We start from the raw sequence: 24,650 nt of genomic DNA on the forward strand, positions 1-24,650 counted from the left end.
GACCAAATCCAGGGAGCTGCGACCACCTTTCAAGGCCTTACCGATAACCCAGTCAGTCTTTCAAGACACTTGTGACTTTGTCATCATGTACGGCGGTGGCAGAACCAACTGTTCTAGGTGTCTCCTATGCGTTGTAGAGGACGTCAATACGTAACCAAAGTTTTGAAGTTTTCACAAGCATAGCTTAAAATATATCTCGTCGCTCGAGGCACACTCAAAGACAGCTCGTCTGGCAACATGAGCTTGACCTCCATCACCACATGCTCGTCTGTAGGTTTTGGGGCAACCTCGATGTGTCACTTGCCTACTAGAACCTCCTCAAGCGCTTTGTTCTGTGAACACACTTAGCCCTTAAAGCCTGGACTTTGGGTTTGGGTATGAGGAGAATTGAGCTACTCCTACAATCCTTGGTTAGGTAGGCCTCATCTTCCTCCTCCGAATTAGGATCATTGTTTTCAAACCGTTTCTGACCGACGAGTCCTTCCACCTCCGGAAAGTCGTCAAAATCAGCGAAGATCTTTCCCTTGTGGTCAATGATTTTCACTACTGCGTTTTGTTGCTCGCTCCAACAGGTTTGCTTCTCCAGGCCAAACCTACCATTGTAACCAAAGGCTGTTCGGCAATCAACTGAAGCTTGCACACTAAGGAGATATAGTTGGCGATCACACTTCTCGCAAGCATCCAAGAGAAGCTGCACCATAGCTCTATCTCTATGCGCCATACTTGCAAGGTCAAGAACTGAATAGTGCTTCAGGAGCTTTGGCGTGATAACAAACTTAGGGACTTTCTGCGGATCTTTCGCGGTTTCCCAGTCGTTCAACACTCTGCGAATCTCCCCTAGTCTCTGAATGCCTGCAGTGATTGTCGGTTTTCGGCCCAGTGTCCGCCCAGATCACATCATAGACCAATGCTGTAAAGAGGCCAGAACCGTGGTCAAGCTTGGCAGTCATGCCATGTAACCGTATCACTGTGGTGACTGAGAACATATCCCCTCACGAATAGTGGTGGCGTGCTGTTCATCTTGCTCTGTAGTTGATGAGATGCAAGTCTCACCACAATCGGAAGGCAGAGTAACTGGCAACGTCGCGAAGCTAGTTCCGGAGTCAGATTCCATGCGCGATGGCATATTCCATCCAGTTTTGCTGAGAACCGGTCTGTGGTTAGCGAGTTCACACTTCTGCCTTATGGTCAGTTGCTTCAATGCAGCGTCCTTTATTGAACTCGGATAGTTTGAGGCAGACTCATTGCGCCATTCGAACTCGCTTGATGACAACGTCACACTGCCGAGTTCCTCGAGCAATGTTATCCAATCGTCCTTGCCGGATCGGTGAAGACCAGTGATATCGTTGGCTGCCTCAACCATCCATAGTCGTGAATGTATATTCCAGGGTTGTAGGGATTGGCATCCTTAATACTGCAGTAAGAAGGTCCAGCAAAATCATTCGAATCAAGGATTTTTGAGAGTCGCCCTTCGATATTGTTTACTGACAATCGAGGCATGATTTCGACGTTACCTTGATACGACTTACTGAGTTTCGTTCCGGCGCTGCTTTCTGGATTACCTTTGACACCACTGCTATTGAGCAGATTTCGCTCACAGTCTATGCACGGAGGGCAGTCCTATGCAAAGAAGCAAGAGTACTGGTACATCCCCATAAGCTAGACGTGTTCCCTAGCGATGACGTAGTCAAACCCAATTTTGACACGTTCAGCACGCTTCGAGCTTAACAGTGGTGATCATTCTTAGCTGATTCGGAAATGGTATGGCTAATTTAAAGTCAACTGATCTTTGACAAAGACCGTGTACCAGAGTCAAGGCAAATCATGCGCGTCGCAATTCGATGCCTCAACCACGATAATACTCATCTCCTGCCCCTCTTCCGTCAAAGCGCTGACTGCCGTATCCGCCTGTCTGCTCAGCGGAATATCCTCCAGCACCACCACCATATCCGCCAGATTGGTAATTGTGCTCTCGTCGACTCTGTTGTGCATACGATTGTCCTTCACCACCATAGCTGGTAGTGTCGTACTGACTCAGCTGTCCGTGGCCATACGATGACGCTTCATAGCTTCCTCCCTGCGAGTAAGTCTCATATCCACTAGGTACGGGCAATGAGCCAGGACTCGGTGCAGCATGTCGACTTCTCAACGCGCTTTCGTAGAATTCATTCGCACCGCCAACTGAACTGAGGCCCAGATTGACGTATCTGTCACTGTCGCCGTAATCGCCGTCATCTCCAGGGATGGGTGTCGGATGCGCTGGCCCACGAACGCGTCCTTGTTCATCGAGCTCCTCACCCGGCAAGTCGCGCTTTCCACCAAGGCCGCCAAACGCACTACTGAGTTTGTTGAATTGGTTGAGGCTTGAGGCGTAATTTCCGACGCCAGGGAGTTTTGAAGCCATGCCGAGCATGTCGTTGAGACCTCCTCCACCATAACCGCCGCTGCTCCCACCATGATGTCCACTCGGTCGACTGGATGAACCACCGAGGAAGGATTCTGCTTGCTGGAGGAAGCCACCAGCACCAGCGCTACTACCATGACTGCCGGGTTTGTTGGACGATCCGCCAAGGAAGGACTCTGCTTGTGACAGAATTCCACCAAGACCGCCTTGGTTAGAGCTGGCGTGACCGCTGCCACCGCTAGAGTGTTGATTGCCACCACCAGTGAATCCTGACACGACATGCTCGGCTTGTTGTAAGTAAGCACCATATCCACCAGGCGCTGCATTTGCATGACCACCTGTATGACCACTTGTTTGACCGAAAGACGCTCCATGCGCACCCATAGAGCTTCCGTGACCTGCATGGTCATCGACCCCAGCAATATGATTGTCTCCCTTTCTGACAGCCTGCGCGTTCAGTACACCATCGATCTTATTTCGATCTCTTCGACTTGTCCACTCCTTCACCACGTTGAACATGTTCCTATGACACTCATTACTTCTCTCGTCTCTCAGAGCTGGATGGTGGAAAATGCTCTCCACATCCTGCATCACCCTATCCACAGGAACTTCAGGATGTTCCCATGCATACAACACTCGAGGCGCGATGAACTTCAGAATTTCACCAGCCACTCTTCCAGCCGGCTCGTTGAGGATGTTCGAAAAATGATCCTTCGAAAGCATACTGTGTGTAGGATCCGAGCAGTTCGGATCATCCCACACCTCATATTGATGCTTCTTGTTCCATTCTGTTACACCCTCCGAACTGCTTTGTAGAGTCTTTTGCAGTGCGTTGAGGACAGGTCGGACGAAGGGTGCGAGAAGGCTGAATATGAAGACTGTCAGTGTCTCGACAATACGATCGACAAGAGCTTCGAGACCCGGGATTTTCTCAATGATACTGCTGATAGTGCGGACTACTTTGTCACGGAAGACGAGAATGGGGTAGATCTGTTTCATTGTCTTGCCAGGGTCGAAGTCGGGCATACCTGGGAGCCCTGGAGGTGGCCTCTGGATCTGCTGGGACGAGGCGGCCTGCAAAATTTGAGGCTGGGACTGCTGTGGAGGATAGGACGGGTTGGACGACTGTTGCCAGGACGAGCCGCCGTTATATTGATCATGTTGTGGAGCAGGTTGAGTCCACGATTGTGCCTGCATGTATGGATCGTGCTGTGGAGGTTGTGGCGGCGGCTGCCACGACATTGGACCTTGATTATACGGGTTGGCCATAGGTGGTGGTTGATTCCATTGAGGAGGTGGTTGACCCCATTGTGGTGGAGGCTGCTGTCCATAACCTTGATCATAGTCATTGTAGCCACTCTGATAGTAGTTCTGCTGTAGTGGTTGACTGTAGCTGTTGTAAGCACTGTGAGATGCTGCTCCGTAATGGCCTGCACCCGGAAAATCTCCAGGCCCCGCTCTCGAACTGCTGTAATCATCCAACCCTCGTGAGGAGCTGGAGTCATGATCAACTCCTGAGCTACCGAAATCATCGATCCCTCTTCGACTACCGCCTTGTCTTTGTCTTCGGGCTTCAGCTGTAGATGCAGCATGCAATCTCGTGGCTTCGTCTCCAAGACTTCCCGCACCAGGTACCTTCGAAAGCAGCTTGACCAATGTTGCTAGAGGGTTCGACGAACTAGCAGCTTGTTCAGCCATACCCATAGCGTTGTTCATCTCACTGACTTCACTCTGAGTGAAGTGGTCCTTGGCCTCACCAATGACCGAATGATAAAAGTCGACCATGCCAAATGTGCCCGTCACGAGAGGCCAGACGCGCTTGCCTCTGACATTGACCTGAGTATTAGCGCCGACGTGCGGAAAGACATTGCGATGGCCAAGTTCAATGAGCGCTAACTCGACGTAGTTGGTATGAGCGCCATAGTCCTCGAGTGTATGTAGACCCTGGCCCAATAATCGAAGTGCTTCTGCAAGGTCTTCGTCCTTCCCCTTTGAGAACATACCAGAACCGCTAGTGTACAGACGACCGTGATGAATACTTTGGGTGAAGCTGTATTTCACAAATGCTGCACTAGTAGCCCAATCACCTTTTCCATTCGCGATATAGTTCTTCATTCCAGTCTCATGGTCGATCTGAATTTCGATTGGTCTGACAGGAGCACGTAGGCGAGCGTCATAAGGTCGCGCATCTTGGTCGTCGTTGTAATTCTTCGGGTTGCTGCGAGTCGTCAGCAGGGCTTCTGACCTCTTCAAGGGAGAACGAACTCAATGTGTTCCTCTGGCCTATAAACGCCAAGTCTTTCCGATGTGACCTCGAACTCGGCGGTAGCATAACCAAAGCCTAAAAAGGATAGCAACCATACAAGGATCCTGATACTTTCTGGCTGAGCCTTCTTTAAGGCACCTGTATCCATGGCTTGCGAGTAATCTCGTAGCCAATTGCTTTGGTGAACATCAGCATTGCGAAGCCTTTGCCAGAATGCGTTCAACATACCCAAAGTAGGCTCGCTTGATCATCATAGAAGTCCATTTGTGGTGCTTGATACAAGTTACCTGCTTCAGTAGATCTTCGATATCACCATGTCGCCAGTTCTTGCCCTCGATATTGGATATCGAGGCGATGTCTAGACAGTCAGACTAGCAAGCTACTTTGAGATGTAATTGGACTTACTTCCTGCGCCAAAGGCATGAGCATGTGTGCTGAACAACACCAATGCGATCAGTAGGATCAAAAGAGCGTATCTGGAAGACAGCGCCATCTTATCTATTGACCCAGCGATATAGTCCTTGAGCGAAGTCGTGGTCAAGAGTCAAGAAGAAAATATGATCCTAACAAGATTAGGTGTAGCCAAAGACACATGCAACGAGACTTTCAGCTGGCCCTGACACAAGAGGGACTTATGCCAAGATGTACTCTATGTACGAGTCTTCGAAGGGAGAGTCCAAAGCTGACGAGTTCTGCGCTTGGCACAATATGTCATGCAGGTACAAGAAGGCTCGAAGGTGTTGCAGCTAGGATTGTACAAACCGAATAATAAGGCAGTTTGAGGGACCGAAAGTGGGACATCGTGAATCTGGTGGAGTTACAGCACGACGTTGGAAATCTATAATATGGTGACTGCAATGCGGCAACTCAACGTGGACTCTCAGGTTTGACCAGTAATACGGTAATTCTCGACATTCCGACTCCACAAGGCTTGAACACTGCTCAGCCCGCGTGGCCAGTTTCTCATAAAGCAGACGACTGATTCAGCTAATCGCCAGGGATAGCGATGCAAGCGAAAACAACTTTGAACAATTGAAAACAACCAGTATTACGGATATTGAACAGAACGGTTAACGAACGAAGTTGACGTAGATCTATTGCTAAAATACAGCGTACAGACCAAATGAGTCTGGCGAGTGAGCGACGTAGATCCATAGACCCTCTTGGGTCGTTTTTTATATGTGACCAGTCAAATATGTCTCGTTCGATGAAGTATCATCCGTTAGTGTCGTGTCCAGAATCCACCATCATCATATAATCCCGTCTAAATAACTTGACCACCAGGTATATTTCATTGCAAAAGAACAACGCCCAACCACGATATGCGAATCCAACTCGACCCTGTACTGCTCGTATGGTGACCGTACCAGGCACCAAAATACATATGAAAAAAGAGAAACACCTATATCATCATCATGTCAAATAGGTCTGGTAATGCTCGAAACTCCTTGCACAAATCAAGTCGTCCAGGTTTAGTTCATCGCTGTGCCGCTCACATCCAAGAACACAAATAAAACTCCAGTCTTTTGTCGCCGCCCAACAATATCCACATAGTCTTGGGTATCTGTATCATGATGTGTGAATATCATCAAATCGCTATGCCTTATCTTGATCGCTATCATCCAATCGATCGCATGAGGTCGTGTAAAAATGTACAGTCGTGAAGATTGAAATTAGGTTTGAAGGAGACGAAGGCATGAGCTCACCATACATCACAACACTAGCCACTGACTGACAACAAGATGCACAACAATGACTTTCAAGGGGAACCCTGGTCACGTAGTATCGAGTATCACCATTGGCGGACTCACCAGCGAGGTCGCTGGCCTTGTTGCATCATGCTTGGAGAGATAGATGATGGTGGGCTCATGCGGCTTCGGGTATCAGGATTAACAATGGGAATGGCCTTTCGTGTCCGAATAGCGGAAGGTTGATGCAGATGAAGGTTGTTCATGGCATAAGCTGTAGGTGGTGAAACGTAGGAACTAGTTGGTAAAGACAGAGTTGGTACCATGTGAGGCTGTATCTGATGTTGAAGCGGCGAGCTATCCGGCGAGCCACTTGACAACGACGATCGGTCGGATGAACCGGACGTTACGGATTGACGCTGATACAGGTCAGAATGTAGGACAGAAGTGAGCTCATGGCCACTTACCTCGTCCCATGTCAAAAGATTCGGGCAGAACTCGAGATCGTCATCCAGATCGAAAGATCTGCCAGCCTCGAAACGAGCTCGGAAGGTAGTCAACGTTGGAGCTTCGACGGCAATAGACTTTTCGATCTGCTTTGGTTGTTGATGCTGTTGTCGGTGTTGCCGACTGCTCGGCTGTGCAGAAGACATCCGCTGGTTTCGACGGGTGCGACCATGGTGACTGGAGGATTGCATCATGTTATGCGAGTTTTGCATCTGCTGATGAGAAGCATAGAAGTAGGTTGACATGATTGCAGTAGAAGTGAAGCAAAGGTAAACGTTGCAGGATGATGCGGATAGAGTCGAACTGGCAGGCTTCGGGGTTCGAGGGCGGCTGAAGGAGGCAAATTGCGGTGAGAACGAACAGTAGTCAAGTGATAACAAAGGACACGTCAGCTGATTTTTTTTTGTGATAGAGTCGTAGGATAGAGACCACTTGCGTCTTCAGGCAAGTATGCGTCGTTGTTGAATAGCAAGGGACGAGAGCAATGAATTGGTGGGATAATTGACCAGGTAATGGAAGGCAGCTGCGAACAGGAAAGGTAGAGTACGAATAGAGGAAGGAGCAATAATAGAAGGCAGGCCCTGATCGGATAATCGGTGGGGACGATGATGTACTAGCTTCGTTAGCCTTCCAGCTAGGGACTAGTCTCAAGGGCGCAGGAACCAGTTTTTCCAGACGGATCTGGCAACCAGGCAAGCACTGGGCACCAGTAGCCACGATAATATGATCAAAGTGTCTGCAGCCAGTCAAGGCGTCAAATCCGTAGGTCATGCCACGAATCGTAGAATTGTGTGTGGTTGTCGCACGAAGATGCATGCTTGCAGTGCAGGAGCAGCCGAGTGGCAAAGGCCACTTGTCCTAGCGTGGAGGAGCAATTCGCGCAAAGCCGCTGCACACAGCCAAAGTCCTCACGAGTAATTTCTGGACCAGCTCCACAGGTAAACAAGCACCTGGCCTGAAAATGTGGTCACGAAGACCAACAGGGCGCCTGCTCGCACCAATCACAGTGTCCACAGCAGTCCCTACCCTGACAGAGCCCGACGCCAGTTCCCCAGATGGTTGAGATTTGCATCCAGCTTGGGAAGCCGGGAGACAAACATTATGCCTCGCAAAAGGTCGCATTGTTGAAGCAGCGCAATGTTTCACGTTTGCAATATGCCTGCAGAACAGTTGTGCAGAACATAGAGTACTCGTATAAACATTCTTTCTGTTTCATAGTTGGTAAGGTCATGTATTGCTCGTGACATGGAAGTTTCCGATGAACAATCGGGTCTGCAGCTACTGGGAACACCTTGATGACGAAGTGAACCATCATCAACCTCGTCGACGACACGATCGAGTGAATCAGCGCTGTTGGCGAGAATGGTATACCCTGGTGTTTCATGTTCGAGTAGATCGCTGGCTGTATCTTTATTTACTTCAATCTCTATCCTTGCGATCTGCGCATCCAGATTCTCGAACATCGATGGAGGGAATGCATCTCGTGGCAAACAGAGTCTCGATCGTGAGCTGAGAACAGCCAATGCGTGTAGGACGAATGGAGACAGTTGGACAAAATAGCGCCTCCTCCATCAGATTGCGTTGCACCCCGGCTGCTTTCGTCCACACCATTCCGGTTTGAGCTGCTGTGCCTTTTGCCACCATTGACGACAACTGCTTCGTGTCTGGCCTCAGTGTGAAGGAAGTCGTGGAATTGGTATGTGGTATAGCCACAGAACGTCAGCGAGTAGAAGAAGTAGGTTGTACCACAGGAATTGTAGAAGGATCTCGGGCATTTCAAGAGGCAGTGAACCGCAAGTAAGACTGCTTTTAGCAGAAATGAATAAAATTGTGATCCCGGGTCAGCGTCAAAATCACTGTAAACACAGCTCTGACATCAAATTCGATATCGGATCCCTTGACTATGATAGAAACGCTCGGGAGAACCCGATATTGACTTCGGACGTGGCAGCGTCTCTTATGTTCATGCTTCATGCTACCAATGTCTTTACTGTTGCATTAGTTCAGTTACAGTCGCCATGAGGATGCCGTTGAGCACTGCTACTTTGGCGCAGAATGCCTGCCGTGTTGATTACTTGCACCTCCGTAGTGCCGTGCTTCCAACGTTTATCATGTTTGCTTGGGCGCGCACTCAACCTGAGGCATGACCTCATGGCTCATCAGATTTAGCTTGGCACCGCGTGTATGGCTCGTCACAAGCGCAGGAGTGTGCGTGGCTGGCCAATCAATCCCATCCAACAGAGCCATCAGAAATATGGCAGAGCATGGCACAGTCCATGAGCCAATTTGGTAGACCGTGCCATCCAACTGCGCTTGCGCTCGTTGACGACGTCCAGGAAGCCACGACGACTACAACGCTTTCTCGTTTCTCTTTGTTCATACCACTTCTCGTCCTTTGCTTTTGGCGTTCTGAGCGTTTGTACAAGTACATTGTATTTCCTCCCCCATTGCGGATTTACGCGCTGGACGCAAAGAGTTCGTTGGGCATTACACCACCGCAACAAAGAAGCTGAGCCACTCAAGGCAACAAGCGAGCCAACGGAAGCGTGACTGAGCGATCGCACCTGACAGAGTTGGACAGAATGATACCCGTACATACTGCATTTTAGGCAAAAAGAATCAGGTCGTGCAACGTCCGCAGCCGAGATGGACCACTTTACTTCCTACGACGTCTACCTCTTACCGCGTCAGAATATTCCAGGCCTGAGTAACAACACACAGGTCGCAAAAACCTCCAGTCAAAGTGCTGGTCAGTTTGCTGCATCGCTGGTCACGGGTATCGTTGCCTTCGTGATCCAGTTCTTCATCTTTCTCCTAATTAAAGACCGCCTTGCACGAATCTATCAGCCACGAACCTACCTTGTCCCTCCACGAGAGAGAACCGAACCGGCAGATCCAGGCTGGTTCAGATGGGCAAAGTCTGTGCTGAAGACCTCCAACTCCGAGTTCGTGCAGAAATGTGGCCTCGATGCCTATTTTTTCCTCCGATACCTTAGAACACTCCTCAAGATCTTCGTTCCTGCCGCCTTTGTCCTCCTGCCTGTGTTAATACCATTGAATTACGTAGGAGGTAGAGGCCAGACGTGGGCACTTGACCACGAAGGCCAGGCAAATGTTACAGGCTTGAACCAGCTAGCTTGGGGAAATGTCCAGCCTGCGAAAAATCGCCGCTACTGGGGTCACTGGTTGATGGCATTCCTCTTCGTCGTTTGGATCTGTTATGTCTCCTACGACGAGCTGAGGAACTATATTCGCATGCGACAAGCCTACATCACTTCTCCTCAACACCGATTACGGGCGTCTGCCACCACAGTGCTAGTAAGCTCGATCCCATCAAAATGGTGTACTGTTGAGGCTCTTGATGGGCTGTATGATGTCTTCCCAGGTGGCATCCGCAACATCTGGATCAACCGTAATTACGACGAACTTAGTGAGAAGGTGAAGCTGCGTGACCAAATCGCCCTGCAGCTCGAATCCGCCGAGACCGATCTAATCAAGAAGTGTTTCAAGAAGAACGAAGAAAACATCAAACAGGCCGCAAAAGAGGCTGGTACGAAACTGACGAAAGAGGAAAGGAAGAAGCAAGCTGCAGACAAAGATGAGATGGGTCGTCAGAATGCTGAGAACGAGTCAGGTGTCAGCTCGGGTGATCCGCATCAAGTTAAGCACACGATAGCTGGAGCACTCGGAGAAGACGAGCCTCGACCTGGCTCAGCATCAAGCTCGAGTTCCGAAGATGAAGACCTGGCCAAACCACAAAAGAACAACATCCTGCCTGTACCTATCCTTGGTGAGGGTATCCAGGCAGTGGCAGACGGCTTCACAAAGATTACCGGCCGCTTTCGTGGTGGTGTCCGCGACGCGGGAAAAGACGTGAATCATGTCATTGATAACACCAGTGGCTTCGTTCCACCAAGCGAAAACCGCGGCCACCACCAGCACAGCTCAAATCCAAGTCAATCCAGCACTATACATAACAACGAGAGACACCATGCCACCAAGGCTCACGATGCCACTGCTCGTAGCGCAGCACCGCGACATGACTCCGTCCAAGTTGGTGCTAAGATCACCACTAATCGAGCTCTAGCCACGTCTAACCTCTATCCTACCTCACCGAAATCCCCACTCGATCTCGACGGCACAATGAACACCCCTCGCGATGCCCAACCCAACGACAACGACCGGCGCCCCCTTAACCTGGCGAGCCCTGTCAGTCCCGTCTCTAGCACGGATGAGAAGAAGATGGCGCAAGGGAAGCCACAACCAAAGCCTACCTTTGGTCAGAGAATTTTGAGACTGATAGGCCTTGATAGTGACGACAAAGAGCCTGTGGAATACCCAAAAGCCTTCAACCAGCAACTCGAGACGGATGAGCAGGACGCAGTCTGGCGTAACTACATTGAAGAGAAGGACCGTGACACACATAGACTCCCCATTTTACGGCTGCAGTGGATGCCATCGATACCTTTTATAGGTCAAAAGGTTGATACAATCTATTGGTGCCGGAAGGAGGTTGCCAGACTCAATGTCGAAATTGAGGATGACCAAGCAAATCCTGAGCGCTTTCCACTGATGAACTCTGCTTTCATCCAATTCAATCATCAAGTCGCGGCTCATATGGCATGCCAGTCACTCAGTCATCACCTTCCCAAACAAATGGACCCGCGACTGGTCGAGATCGATCCTAACGACGTTATATGGGACAACATGTCGATTCCGTGGTGGCAGGATTATGTCAGAACTGCCGTGGTTGTTGGCGTCATTATTGGCATGATCATTCTCTGGGCTGTACCCATAGCCTTCACGTCCGCGGTGTCACAGTTGACCACACTCGCCGAACAATATCATTGGCTCCGCTGGATCTTGGACCTGCCAACATGGTTCAGGTCATTTCTTCAGGGTGTACTTCCAATCATACTCCTCGCACTCCTCACCTTTCTGCTGCCGGTCATTCTCAGAGCACTATGCAGATTTCAGGGAGTCAAATCCGGTATGCTGGTCGAGCTTTCAGTACAAAAGTATTACTTCTTTTTCATATTTGTGCAACTGTTCCTGATCGTCACTATTGGTAGTTCAGCAGTACAGCTTGTCAGATCATTCACTAGTGTTGAGGGGATAGCTAGTGTGCCTAATCTCCTCGGTCAGACGATTCCAACAGCAAGCAACTATTTCTTCTCCTACATTCTGCTACAAGCACTGTCAGTGAGTGCTGGAGCGTTACTGCAGATCGGATCGCTGGTGGTCTGGTTTATCCTCGCTCCAATACTCGACAGTACAGCTCGAGCCAAGTTCAAAAGGCAAACAAACCTGTCGAGCATTCAATGGGGCACATTCTTTCCTGTCTACACCAATTTTGCTTGCATTGGCATCATCTATTCAGTCATATCACCTCTTATCCTCATATTCAACATCATAACCTTCTCTCTCTTCTGGTTTGTCTATCGTTACAATACTCTCTACGTCACACGATTCACTCTGGATACTGGCGGGCTTCTGTATCCTAACGCCATCAACTGCACCTTTGTGGGTGTCTACGTTCTGGAAATTGCTTTGATCGGTCTGTTTTTCCTGGTCAGAGATGAAAATGGAAGTGTTGCTTGCGAGGGACAAGCAATCGCCACTATCGTCATGGTTATCCTGACGGCAGGATATCAGATCCTCCTCAATCAAGCATTCAGCCCACTGTTCCGTTATCTGCCTATCACGCTGGAGGACGACGCTGTGCGGCGCGACGAGGAATTTGCTCGAGCGATGCGTTTGCGTCATAACCATCACAATTCAGCCCACGAGAAGTTGTTGGAGCAAGAGCGTGAAGACGAGGATATTGAAGACCAGCTTGAAGACGCTGAGCGTCATGAGCGCGAAGATGACAGGCAGATGCAAGAATACGAAATGAGACGTATCACATCATATTCCCACAATCGCAACCGAGAGACTCTCCCACGCGACCCTCAGCAAATTGCTACCAATGACGAACCGGAGTTGGCCCCATACACCATCCAAAACCCCGAGATCACTATGGATCTGGATTCTGATAGCAAAGCGTACAAATCACTCAAGGTCACCAAAGATCTCGCTTCCAAAACTGTCGATGCACTTCCCGTCCCCATTCAGCGCGGCCTTAGTAGACGCCGAAAGAGCTCATGGGCAGACAGGAGCAACACTCGCAATCGAAAAAGCAGTCATTTCGGACAGAACTATAATCAAGCCGAGAGCGAGCGAAGATCCACTCAAAGCAGTCGTCATCGACAATCAGCGGAACACACGTATTCGTCACATAAACACCTCGATCGCAGTACGTCGAGCAAACATGGCAGAGGCACCCCAGATCCAGCCAAAAAGGCTCTCGACGCCATCAACAACTTCAATCCCATCGCTGGCGACGTGCACGACATCGAAGCGCAACGTAAAGCACGCGCCGAACTCTCCGACGCACTCTACTCCGGCATTAACGACGAACTCGAGGACTTGTCACCAGAACAGCGCGATGCTCTAGTCCAAAGAGCATTTCAACACAGCGCTCTCCGTGCCCGGCGACCCGTGATCTGGATTCCACGAGACGAGCTCGGGGTTTCAGACGACGAAGTCCGACGCATAGGACGCTTCGCCAAGCCGGAACTGACATCTGAAGAGCGTGAGAGGAGAGGTGAAGGTGGCTACGCAGACGGAAGGAAATTTCGAATGATCAACGGTCATGGAGCTGATAGTGATGGTGGCAGTATCTGGGTCAGTAATGTGAGACAGGGTCTGGACTCGAAAGGACGGTGTGTGTACAGTGGTGCGCCTCCAGATTTCTCAGAGGTGGATCTGATTCAGCTCTAAGAATCTTTGTAGCATTGCTACACGACGAGTCGAGGTAGGGTATTTTCAGACTCAGGTATGCATAGGTGTCATGATAGATCATGTGAATATGTTACCTGTTGAAAGGAGAGGGCTCATCAGCATCAACTTTGTCAGTAACGTTGTTTTGGGTTAGCGGCATCATATAGCAGATCTTGGTATAGATCGTGCGGCGTTGGGTTATCGGAGCGCCCTTGAGATGCATCAGACGCAGAGATGAGGATTATGCACATATCGACAGAACTGCATGATTCTCCTGAGCTTAGCGCATAATACCCATGTATCAAAACGTGCTCAAATACACTACTCTATCCTTCACCCATTACCTTAACGATATTGTTCACTGCCCACGTCCTCTTCCACGACCCCTTCCACCACGTCTTCCTCTGACTCCACCACGGTTTCCACCTTTACCCATGTGATTGCCATCACCGAATGCACCATGATGCTTTCCGCCATGCCCATGTCCATTGTTACCGCCCTTGAAGTTCTTGCCAAACACTCCCTTTCTATCATGATGCTTACCGTGCTTATGATGCTTTCCACCACCACCATGTTTACCGTTATTTTGATTAGCTCCCCAGGTATCTCGATCGTAATCCCTGTTCGCCTCGCGCTTCGCTTTTTGCTGAGCTTCCTCAAATGCTTGTCTGATCTCCGGACGCGTAGCCCAGATAGTGGTGAGTTTCTCGTCGACGTCCATGCTGTCTACACTGGCTTCCGTGTTATCGGTGGAGGTGAAGGGATTTTGGTTGACGCTGTCGAAGGCGCCTTGGCCGGTGGTTGCGAAGGCTTTATCAGCGAAGGTGGGGATTTTGCGTGGTTGAGTGGTGCTACTATGAAGTGTTAGGTTAGTGAGATGATGATAGGTGTTGCATGGAAGGGGTAGGACTTACCCTGGCTGTATGTAGGCGGTGCTTGACACGCCAGCTGGAAAGAATGTATCCCTGGGAGTTGCAGGGCCTACTCCGCGTTTCTGGTAGCGCTTGAAGGGCTGGCGCTCGATAGGTGTCTCCTCTGCTTCCTCGGGAACACCTTGGTTGACATCATGTGGCTCGAGTCTACCATAAATTTTCTCTTTCACGCTCCATTGCTTCTTATCCAGCTCGTAGCCCATCTCAAGTGTAAAAGGCACGCTTTCGTCAGGACCTGGATCAGCTGGTGCTAGTTGTACCTTAAATTTCAAGAGTCCCCTGCCGATTGTTTGTGTGAAGATATCTGTTACACCACGACCTGCTAGGCGTTTGTCTCGGTATGCCTCGTCGGTGTCGACTGGGCTAACTAGACCGAAATTCTTGAGGAATTCTTGTTGGTAATTGGGGTCTTTCACACCAACGTCGTCTGTACGAACATAGACAAAGATTTCCGGGAGGATATTGTACCACACGTTCTTGTTAGTAACATTTCCTTGGCTTTGCAATTGATTTAGGACGGTTAACCCATTCTCAGTCAGGTCATTCGGACCATCGCTGTCCCGATCATCGTCGATGATGAACCAATTCTTTATCAGCTGAACAGGCCCGCCTCTGACAAATGCCACATGTTTCGAAATACCTGCTGCGTAACGCACTTCTGCTGTTCCTGCCACGAGAGCATAATCTCTTGCAAGCTGTGGCTTGGTCTGTTCAGAGACTGATACACCCGTGAGATCGTGCAGACTCAGCTCCTCTTGGTAGGGGATGATGACGTCTTCTTTACCTTCCACAGGATCCATATTGCGCACGAGAATGAGAACCTCAGGAAAATCCAAAATATGAATTTCAGTCGTGTTTGGCAATTTGTTGCATATGGCACAACGCGGCGCGGTGCTGTCGCCTCGTCGAGTGCCAAGGATTTGTGCTTGTCTGACAAGAGCGCGCTTTATGCCAACCAGAATTTCAGTGTATGGTACGAGCCTCGTGGGCTTTTGAACATCAATCGGAAGGTACAATGCTTCTCCACGATGGTGGGTAGTGGTCCAGGTACAACACTTATACCTTCGTGCTTGATTGATAGTGAACATTTGGCGGAAGGTGTGCCATTCACTAGAGTAATTAGCAAAGAGCCAGGGTAACACGAGGGACTTGCCTTGGACTGGCTTCCAATTGTCGCTGCATTGCAGCAAGGAGGTGAAGCAGGAAAGGCTCGGTATAGAAATCCTGCACGGTCGAGGTTGGATCGTGTTTCTTTGGCTCACAAAAGGTGGCGGTACAGGCATGCCATAATCTGGACACAGCATCTTTGAGGCCAGAAGTTGCTTCTGCACTGCGAATTTCTGCCCAGTACCAGCCGACTAACGAAGCTATAGAGCATGACAGGCAATTCCTCATGACAGGACATTTCTTGTTCCTTTCCAAGAATCTTCTGTAATGAGCCCTGATGAAGTTCACAAACATTGGCGTATTCATCAGAACTTGAAGGACAGCATCTCTGTACGACAGGCGACCAGCAAAGTCGCCTTTGGTCGCAACCCTAGTAGTATTTTCGAGTAATCTCGGTTTCTGACCGGCATTCAAGCGGGCGAAGCGGAGGAGGTGGGAGACCTGAGCAGATTAGTATAGAGCTTTTCCGGTGTGTTGTGGACTCACGCGAGGCCGGTTGCCAACACCATCACTTGAAGCCAAGATTGGAGGTCGTTGTACGGGTGGAAGAGCGGCCTCTTCACCGCGACCTTTGGTTGTCATTGCAGTGAAGCTAGTAACGTAGAACGATGATGGTATCCGGCATCTGTGCCACAATATCAAGCGGAGTATATTGCAATTGTGGAAGACGTCGTGTCTTCATCGCAAAGGTTGTTGAAGTGCCGGGAACGGCGATCTCGTGACACAAAGACATGAGTATTTCTGGTAACGGCACGAAGTAGGCCATGAGTCGAGCCGTCATGCGACATACTGGAATAAAGACCAGAATCGAGTGTTCGTGTCAGTGGTCGAATCATGGTCAAAGGTACATTGTTGTATCACATCTTGACATATTGAGCGTCAGCGCGGCAAGGGAAGCTCAAGGTCAAGCTCGGACGCTGCACTGCATTCCGTAAAAGCAACACCTAAGTCGCCCAGTATGTCTGAAACCTAGTACTCACACATATGTCGCCATATCATCCCGCAGGACATGCTTGCAATACGATGGCCTGGCAAATAGAGAGGGGCAGGTGCAGACGAAGTATGGCTGATAGTGCCAATCCTCAACTAGATAGTACAAATTCTGTACCTCATTGTCGTACTATTCGGACTTGGATACATGGTCGCCTCCGGAGCAAGACTGCGTCGAATGTCTGCCTGGACAGCATCTCGCACCAAGTCAAATGCCTCGAAGAAGAGCTGTAAAGACTTGAGAAAGAAACCAGAACCCACATTACTCATCCACTAACCTATGTTCGGCCTAGAGTGGTTTTGTCGAGGAAGGCGCGTCACGTCATTGACACGTCGGAGGAAATGGACGCGACTTCCCCATTTCTCACGATCATCATGGCCAGGACTGAGGTTGATTTTACAGCAACATCATCGATTTGTCTCAACCATCAGACATGCCAGGACGCGTGGTCTCTTCGCAGAAGCGAGCGCTGACTGACAGCAACAATACCAACGTTCTCAAGTCGCCGCAGTCTTCGAAGAAACGAAAGCTGAACGACGATGTGCTCAATGGCTCCTTTGGCTCATCTCAAGCAGGCCCCAAGACTTCGTTTGGCAAGAATCTGGAGTCGAGTCAACCAAGCCACTTCGAGACAGAGGTACTGGAGAAGCTCAGTCAGGACATTTCAGGCTTGAAAAAGAACAATGCAGAGAGAGATCAGCAGTGGGAGAGACCTCCACTTGTCGGGTTTGAACCCAAGAAGGAGATATTGAGATTCCAGTCTATTGATATTGAGGAAGGCACACTGTATGGCGGCAAGGTGACACTGAAGATGTTCGGTATCTCAGAGGTATGTCTTGACTCAAGTATGTTCAAAACAGTACTGACCAGGTCTACCAGACTGGCAACTCTATCCTCCTGCATGTCTCCGGCTTTCTCCATTACCTCTACGTCGCAGCCCCTATCAATTTTCAACGACAGGATATCGATGGCTATAAAGCCTACCTCGAAACACAACTTGCACAGCATGAACAGGCTATTTCCTCCGTACAAATGGTGCTCAGAGAAAACATATACGGCTTTCAAGGCAACCAGAAAAGTCCCTACCTCAAAATCACGGTAACAAACCCGAAATACATCAACAGGTTACGTACCACTATTGAGCATGGCAATGCCAACTACAAGGGGTTGTGGAAAGGTGTTGATGGTGGTATCTTGACTTTTGACAACATACAGTATACTCTGAGGTTTATGATTGATACAAGTGTAACAGGCATGTGCTGGGTTGAGGTTCCAGCTGGCAAATATGACCTAGTCCCCCAATACGACCGACAATCGAATTGTCAGATCGAAGCACATTGTCACTACCGAGATTTGGTTGCCCTGGGTCACGATGGAGAATGGGCTAAAATGGCACCTCTGCGTATCTTGTCATTTGACATTGAGTGTGCCGGACGAAAAGGTGTTTTTCCAGAACCCAACACCGATCCTGTCATTCAGATCGCAAACGTTGTCAACATATACGGAGAGGATAAACCATTCATCAGGAACGTCTTCGTCCTCGATACTTGCAGCAACATCGTCAATACGAAAGTATATGAGCACACTAGCGAAGAAAAACTGCTCATGGCATGGCGCGAATTCCTTGAGAAGGTCGACCCAGATGTCATCATTGGCTACAACATTTCCAACTTCGATTTTCCATATCTGCTCGATCGAGCGAAGCATCTCAAGCTCACAAAGTTTCCCTACTGGTCGCGTCTCAACAGTGTAGCATCTACAGCCACGGCAACCAGCTTTTCAAGTAAACAGATGGGAAATCGTGATAGCAAAGCCACGAACACGAACGGCAGGATTCAGCTGGACTTGCTACAACTCATCCAACGAGATTATCACCTGCGAAGTTACACCCTGAATGCTGTCTGTTCGCATTTCCTGAATGAACAGAAAGAAGACGTTCATCATAGTATGATCACCGAGCTACAGAACGCCAATCCGGACACGAGAAGACGTCTAGCCGTCTACTGCTTGAAGGATGCTTACCTTCCTCTCCGCCTTCTGGACAAGCTGATGGCTTTAGTCAACTACACCGAAATGGCTCGTGTAACAGGTGTTCCATTCAACTTCCTGCTATCACGTGGTCAACAAATTAAATTCATCAGTCAGCTGTTCCGGAAAGCCTTGGAAAAGAACCTCGTTGTGCCTAACCTCAAAAACGATAGTCCTGACGAGGCGTATGAGGGTGCGACAGTCATTGAGCCTAGTCGGGGCTACTACGATGTACCGATTGCTACTCTGGATTTCGCTTCACTGTATCCATCCATCATTCAGGCTCACAATTTGTGTTACACCACACTACTGAACAAAAATACGATCGAAAAGCTTAAACTCAAGAAGGACGAGGACTACATAGTTACACCTAATGGCGACCTCTTCTGTACTTCCAACGTCAGGAAAGGTTTGCTCACTGAAATTCTAGAAGAATTGCTTGGTTCTCGTAAGCGAGCAAAGAAAGAGATGGCTGTAGAAACCGATCCATTCAGGAAGGCTGTGCTGAACGGTCGACAATTGGCGTTGAAAATTTCAGCTAACTCCGTGTATGGTCTTACAGGTGCTACCACCGGCAAATTACCCTGCCTTGCCATCGCATCGAGCACGACATCTTATGGTCGCCAAATGATTGAGAAAACGAAAGCGGAAGTGGAGGCCAAATACAAAATCGCCAACGGGTATACTCACGACGCAGAAGTTATTTATGGTGACACTGATTCTGTCATGGTGAAATTCGGCGAGAAGGATCTCAAAAAGGTCATGAAGCTCGGTGAAGAAGCTGCAAACTATGTTTCTTCCAAGTTCACCAACCCTATCAAGTTGGAGTTCGAGAAGGTCTACTACCCTTATCTTCTTATCAACAAGAAACGCTATGCTGGTCTGTACTGGACTAACCCTGACAAGTTTGACAAAATGGACACTAAAGGTATCGAGACCGTGCGTCGCGACAATTGTCGTCTCGTTCAGATTGTCATCGAGACTGTGCTTCGCAAGATCCTGATCGATCGGAACGTCAATGGTGCTTTGGCATATGTCAAGAGAATGATCTCACAGCTACTACAGAACAAAGTCGACCTGTCGATGCTAGTGATCACCAAACAATACACGAAACATGAATACGACTCGAAGCAAGCACACGTTGAATTAGCCAAGCGCATGGAGAAGCGTGGTGGCTCGGCTGCCGCTCTTGGAGATCGTATTGCATATGTGATGACTAAAGGTCGTGGCGACAGCAAGAACTATGAGAAGTCGGAAGATCCTGTCTATGTACTCGAGAATAACATACCGATTGACACGAAATATTACCTGGACAACCAACTTGCGAACCCTCTGGGGCGTATCTTCGAACCTATCCTGGGAGAGAAGAAAGCCAACAGCTTGTTGGCTGGTGCTCATACTCGTACTGTTGTGGTGGCCGCACCTACTATGGGTGGGTTGATGAAGTTCACCAAGAAAACAATGACCTGCATGGGTTGCAAAAAGCCTCTTGTCGGTAAGCACGAAGCCAATGGTGCGGTCTGTGAGAATTGCAAGCCACGAACTGTGGAAATGTATTCGAAGACAGTACGTAAGGCTGGGGAGGCGGAAGTCCGCTTTGGGCGATTGTGGACGCAATGTCAACGCTGTCAGGGCAGCGTGCACACAGAAGTGCTCTGCCAAAGTCGCGACTGTCCAATATTCTACATGAGAATGAAGGCTCGGAAGGACGTCGAGCACAGTCATAAAGAGCTGGCGAGGTTCGACGACGATGGCGGCGCAAATTGGTGACCGTGGAGCTCAGAAGGAGTTGACCTTCGTTTGTATGACCACCTGATTGAGCACTATCATGTACAAAGTAGCGTAATTGGACAGTGTAATCCATGCAATGGAAACATTAGCAAGATTGCACAGTGGTTCTTTGTCTTGCTGCGTTCGACCGCCCTGTCTCGATTAAATTGAGTGTTGAACAATACATCGCCCAGAAAATTTACTTGCAAGTCGGCATGAAGCACCCTTGCCATGTTGCTAGGTGAACGTCCATTGGCTTCGATCCGCCGAAGTCTTTCCCACCCACCCACGCACTCACGTAGCTCAGACTCCTCAAGGTTTGTGTACTGCAGAATGAGCTTGTCGACATCGCACGGCCTTGTAGTAGGATCTTCTCTAGCACTCTTTCGTCTCACAAGATACATATCGTTGGCAGATGAGTCCTTGTGGATGTCCTTGGTCTCCAAGGAACACACCGTATCCTTGGTGTAGCCATCTGTGACCAACAGCTTTTCGCGACGTGCTTTGAGTCTTTGCGTGTGATCGAAGAGCTCCTGTTGGAGTTCGTGAGAGATGTACTCGTTGATGAAAAGATAGCGACCGTCGGTTGTGTCGTATTCCCAGTGCAGATCATTATAGTCCAATGTCTCAGGATACAAGTGCTCGATCCTCACCCTAACCTTGGTCGGTCATGCCATTTCCAGAACAAGCTGTGGCTCGCTGATGCGTATTGAGTCTGAGTCCGCGACCGGAGTTGTTTTCTTGTTGTTTTTCTTTTCTTTCAGGAAGTCAACAATGAAGTCAGGACTATAACCTGGCAGCATGTCAGTTGAGTTGAGAGAACTTTGCTTTTGGGGACATTTGCCAACACTCACAAACTTCTCCCCGACCTTTCGCTGGAGTTCCGCTTCTTCGTCGTTATGCCTCGCTCGGGCATCGATGCGTGTTGTTCTCCCCTTTTCCACAACGTCGTATGGTCATTTCCTCACTACTGCTCTACCAAAAGCGATCGATGCGCTGGCGTGCATGTATGTTCCCTTTACCAGCTCCAACATAGCATATTCAAGTTACTCAATCGGCTGGCTGCAACATATACTCTCTTCGTAGCCCTCCAGGTCGCTCCGGAGTGCGTGTACCCCAGTCCTTGTCGAACGTCTTAATCTTGGTGTCAACAGGTGCTGTTTCAGCGTCGTACAACTTGAAGCCATCCGTTTCACAAAGACTTAGGAAATTTACGTGATCGTAGAGACCAGCTAACCAATCGATAATATTGGTCGGTTCGTGATAGTTTTCCCCAATTCTCTTAGTGTGTGTTTGTCGTATAGGATAACAGCCCCACCCAATCATCTTGGGTGCGACTGAATCGTCATTTTTTAAGGTCAAAACATTTGCCTTTTTGTGTCTTCTATACTGAAGGATAAGGTCGCGTACTCTTGAAACAGGTAGTGTCATTGTTCGTTCCTATCTCGGCGGAAGACAAGGAGATTTCATGGTCTCGATACATTATCATTTCCAGCTAACAAGTACAATCGTGACCTGTATCGACTCACATCAAGCAGGCTTCCTTTTCGCTGCTGTGCAATTCTGTACATCCGACTTTGATTTTCATATCTGCGACTGCCATAAAAACGTCCATACACCACTCGTACCACACCTTCCTGTCATCTGTCATCCGCCACATACTAACTTCACAAACAGCTCCTTCAGCCAAGAAAACTGGCGACTTGAAAGGAAAATAGATTGGAAACCAACTGATCATGCCCGCACTTTTGTCCTCCATAGTCAGAGGGTTGGTGGATAGCTCTACACCAGGGTATAGTACGGTCTCGAAATAGCCAGCTAGACCGTGACATGTGCCTGGATTGGTGATTGGAAAGGCAAAACGACAATAGCGAGCATTATGTGCATTGGTGGGCACTTGTGTGGTAGTCAAGGAATGGATTTGATGGTTAGGATGGTGGAAGGACCAGGCTGTGTGAATGACCGGTGTTGCAGGTGGAGGAGTAGCACTCTTTGTCTTGGGTGTCTGGTTCGACGTCGCCGATGAGGAACTTTTTCGTGTACTTGAGCTAGTCGAAAAGAGACTGGCGAAAGATTTGGCTTTCGTTGGGCTTAATAACGTGCTGTCTTGCTGAGATTGTGGTGCCATTGTACTAAGGAAGTCGACCTGGTCAAGCATCACGACGTAGGGAACTTCCGCAGCATAAGGATTCGTATGTACCATTGACAGAGAGATATCGGAGTGTAGCTTTGGCGCTGCAACTGGTGTAAAGTGGGCAGTGTACGAAGACGGTATAGAAATGCCATGTATCGGGTTCAGAAGATGCTGAACGCCATCAAGACATTCTGGTGAGAGCTCATTATCGGCAAACGAGCCTAAAAGCTCCGATATCAGGATGTCGATCTTGTAGCGATTGATCTGTGGCATGAGGATGCTTGAGCTCTGACTATTGACTTTTGTCAAATCACTATGGTTCTGCTCGAGCTCATCTGGGTCGACGTTGTATGTCTTGGGTATCGAGCTTAGACTCTTGTTGGTTGAGGGACCTTGCCACGTCCTCATGTCGGACTTCACCAAGCTGACTTGGTTATGCCACTTGTCTTCATTGTGTCGCTGTAGTAAGACAAAAGCGTTTGGGTTCTTCTCCAGAGCCCACATATCAATGTCGACTCCCACATCTTCAGCCGCTTTCAGTGCTCTGCTTACAAGCGGACCACGTCCGGCACCGACGACCGCTACAACAACGCGACCATCAGGATTTGAAGTCGGTTTGCTGTGCTCGATCCAATCATGCAAAGCTCGAGCTACAGCTCGTTCGTACCATTCGTACTTGATAGGATCCTTCTCGAATACCTCATATGTCACACTTTCGAGGTTGACCGTCAGTGGTTGCAGGGGCGCTTGCAGATAGTCCTGATAGCCAGCACCGAACTGATCCATCGGCGTGAGGCTTCGTTGCTTGTTCTGCAAGTGTCGTATGTAATCCAGATGTGGATCTCCGTGTGCTGTTACTGGCATGGTTTGTGCCGCCTTGAGTGATGGATAGTTTGCATCTGTGGCTTTACCTGGGGTAGTCGACGTCGCTGGGAGTGGCGTGGCATCACAAATTATTAACCAAGGTTGTGTTTTGAGCTTCGATAGCTTGAAAGTGATGTCCTGATGACTGACCGATAATGCCGGGTAACCCTTTGCATTTTTGGCGAACGTGGTACCGTCAAGGGTCAATATGCGAATAGGCTCAGAATACCACCGAGACACGACAGCAGGAGGAGGAAGAGTTCCAGGGATGGATAGTGCTACAAAATCAGGTCAGGTATTGACGTGTCATGGTATTCAATATGCACTCACCTACGCACAACCTAGTCGAGTACTTGCAAATGTAGCGGATAGCGTCCCAGGCTTGCCACGTCTGGAAAGCGGCCTTGCTAGTTTCGCTCTGCTCTGCTGCTGGAACGTAGCCACGCCGTGCAAAAGTGGCCAGATCGCCAACCTGTTCTCTCTGCAACACAGGATCGGGGTGTGTCTGCATCCACAAATATAATGTCATGTACGGACCCTGACTCAACCCATCCAGTATTGCTCGAGCATAAGCAGCAATATCACAACTAGCGTCATGTCGAGGGCCAGGAATAATGACATAGCTAACTCCACAAAAAGCAGCATATGCTAACTCCAGCTTCAGGACTTGACGGGAAACATCTGCAATAATGGGATCCGGAGACCCTAAGTCTATCCAAGTGCTTGTTACACCGATGATGGAACTGATTGAGTCATCTGGGGTCAGCTGAGTGTCAGCTGGAGTAAGGGGCTCGACGAAGACCGGGACTGCATTGCTAGAATGCAAAGCTTCATGTGCAGTCGAATCATTCAAGAATGCTGATGATAAGATCGAGAGCACTCTTGAGTGGAAGTGAGGGGTTGTGATAGGAAATGTCAGCATGTCATACTGGGCACAATTAGCTGTTCTTATCAAGACATGTAACGAGTCGGTGTCTCACATTGGCGCTGTGAGCCTGCTGCGTAAGAGCAGTGGACAAGATCTCATTGCGCTTCGAATCATGGTGACCGACTAGAATTGTATTGTTCATTGTGACG

General features: G+C 49.2%; 6 protein-coding genes across 6 annotated transcripts; 2 read left to right on the top strand and 4 right to left on the bottom strand.

Annotated features, from left to right (window-relative positions):
- Nucleotides 1-1,846: 1,846 nt before the first annotated feature.
- Nucleotides 1,847-5,163, bottom strand: LTR64_008641 (uncharacterized protein; the record flags this gene model as incomplete). The annotated part of the gene is made up of 4 exons (XM_064902952.1): nt 1,847-4,622; nt 4,670-4,846; nt 4,899-5,028; nt 5,076-5,163. 4 exons carry the CDS (start codon nt 5,161-5,163, stop codon nt 1,847-1,849), a joined length of 3,171 nt encoding a protein of 1,056 aa, XP_064750604.1.
- Nucleotides 5,164-6,477: 1,314 nt separating this feature from the next.
- On the bottom strand, nt 6,478-7,110 carry LTR64_008642 (uncharacterized protein; the record flags this gene model as incomplete). Its single annotated transcript, XM_064902953.1, has 2 exons — nt 6,478-6,777; nt 6,826-7,110. The coding sequence occupies 2 exons, from the start codon at nt 7,108-7,110 to the stop codon at nt 6,478-6,480; spliced, it is 585 nt and encodes a 194-aa protein (XP_064750605.1).
- A 2,401-nt stretch (nt 7,111-9,511) lies between these two features.
- On the top strand, nt 9,512-13,687 carry LTR64_008643 (uncharacterized protein; the record flags this gene model as incomplete). Its single annotated transcript, XM_064902954.1, has 1 exon — nt 9,512-13,687. One exon carries the CDS (start codon nt 9,512-9,514, stop codon nt 13,685-13,687), a length of 4,176 nt encoding a protein of 1,391 aa, XP_064750606.1.
- A 358-nt stretch (nt 13,688-14,045) lies between these two features.
- Nucleotides 14,046-15,419, bottom strand: LTR64_008644 (uncharacterized protein; the record flags this gene model as incomplete). The annotated part of the gene is made up of 2 exons (XM_064902955.1): nt 14,046-14,541; nt 14,602-15,419. 2 exons carry the CDS (start codon nt 15,417-15,419, stop codon nt 14,046-14,048), a joined length of 1,314 nt encoding a protein of 437 aa, XP_064750607.1.
- Nucleotides 15,420-17,210: 1,791 nt separating this feature from the next.
- Nucleotides 17,211-20,575, top strand: POL3 (DNA-directed DNA polymerase delta; the record flags this gene model as incomplete). The annotated part of the gene is made up of 2 exons (XM_064902956.1): nt 17,211-17,606; nt 17,657-20,575. The coding sequence occupies 2 exons, from the start codon at nt 17,211-17,213 to the stop codon at nt 20,573-20,575; spliced, it is 3,315 nt and encodes a 1,104-aa protein (XP_064750608.1).
- Nucleotides 20,576-22,100: 1,525 nt separating this feature from the next.
- LTR64_008646 (uncharacterized protein) lies at nt 22,101-24,643 on the bottom strand (the record flags this gene model as incomplete). Its single annotated transcript, XM_064902957.1, has 3 exons — nt 22,101-23,851; nt 23,904-24,501; nt 24,554-24,643. The coding sequence occupies 3 exons, from the start codon at nt 24,641-24,643 to the stop codon at nt 22,101-22,103; spliced, it is 2,439 nt and encodes an 812-aa protein (XP_064750609.1).
- Between the last annotated feature and the right edge of the window lie 7 nt (nt 24,644-24,650).

This window comes from Lithohypha guttulata (assembly GCF_036872675.1).
Source record: "Lithohypha guttulata strain CCFEE 5908 chromosome Unknown scaffold_11, whole genome shotgun sequence".
In the NCBI taxonomy this organism is placed as follows: Eukaryota; Fungi; Ascomycota; class Eurotiomycetes; order Chaetothyriales; family Trichomeriaceae; genus Lithohypha; species Lithohypha guttulata.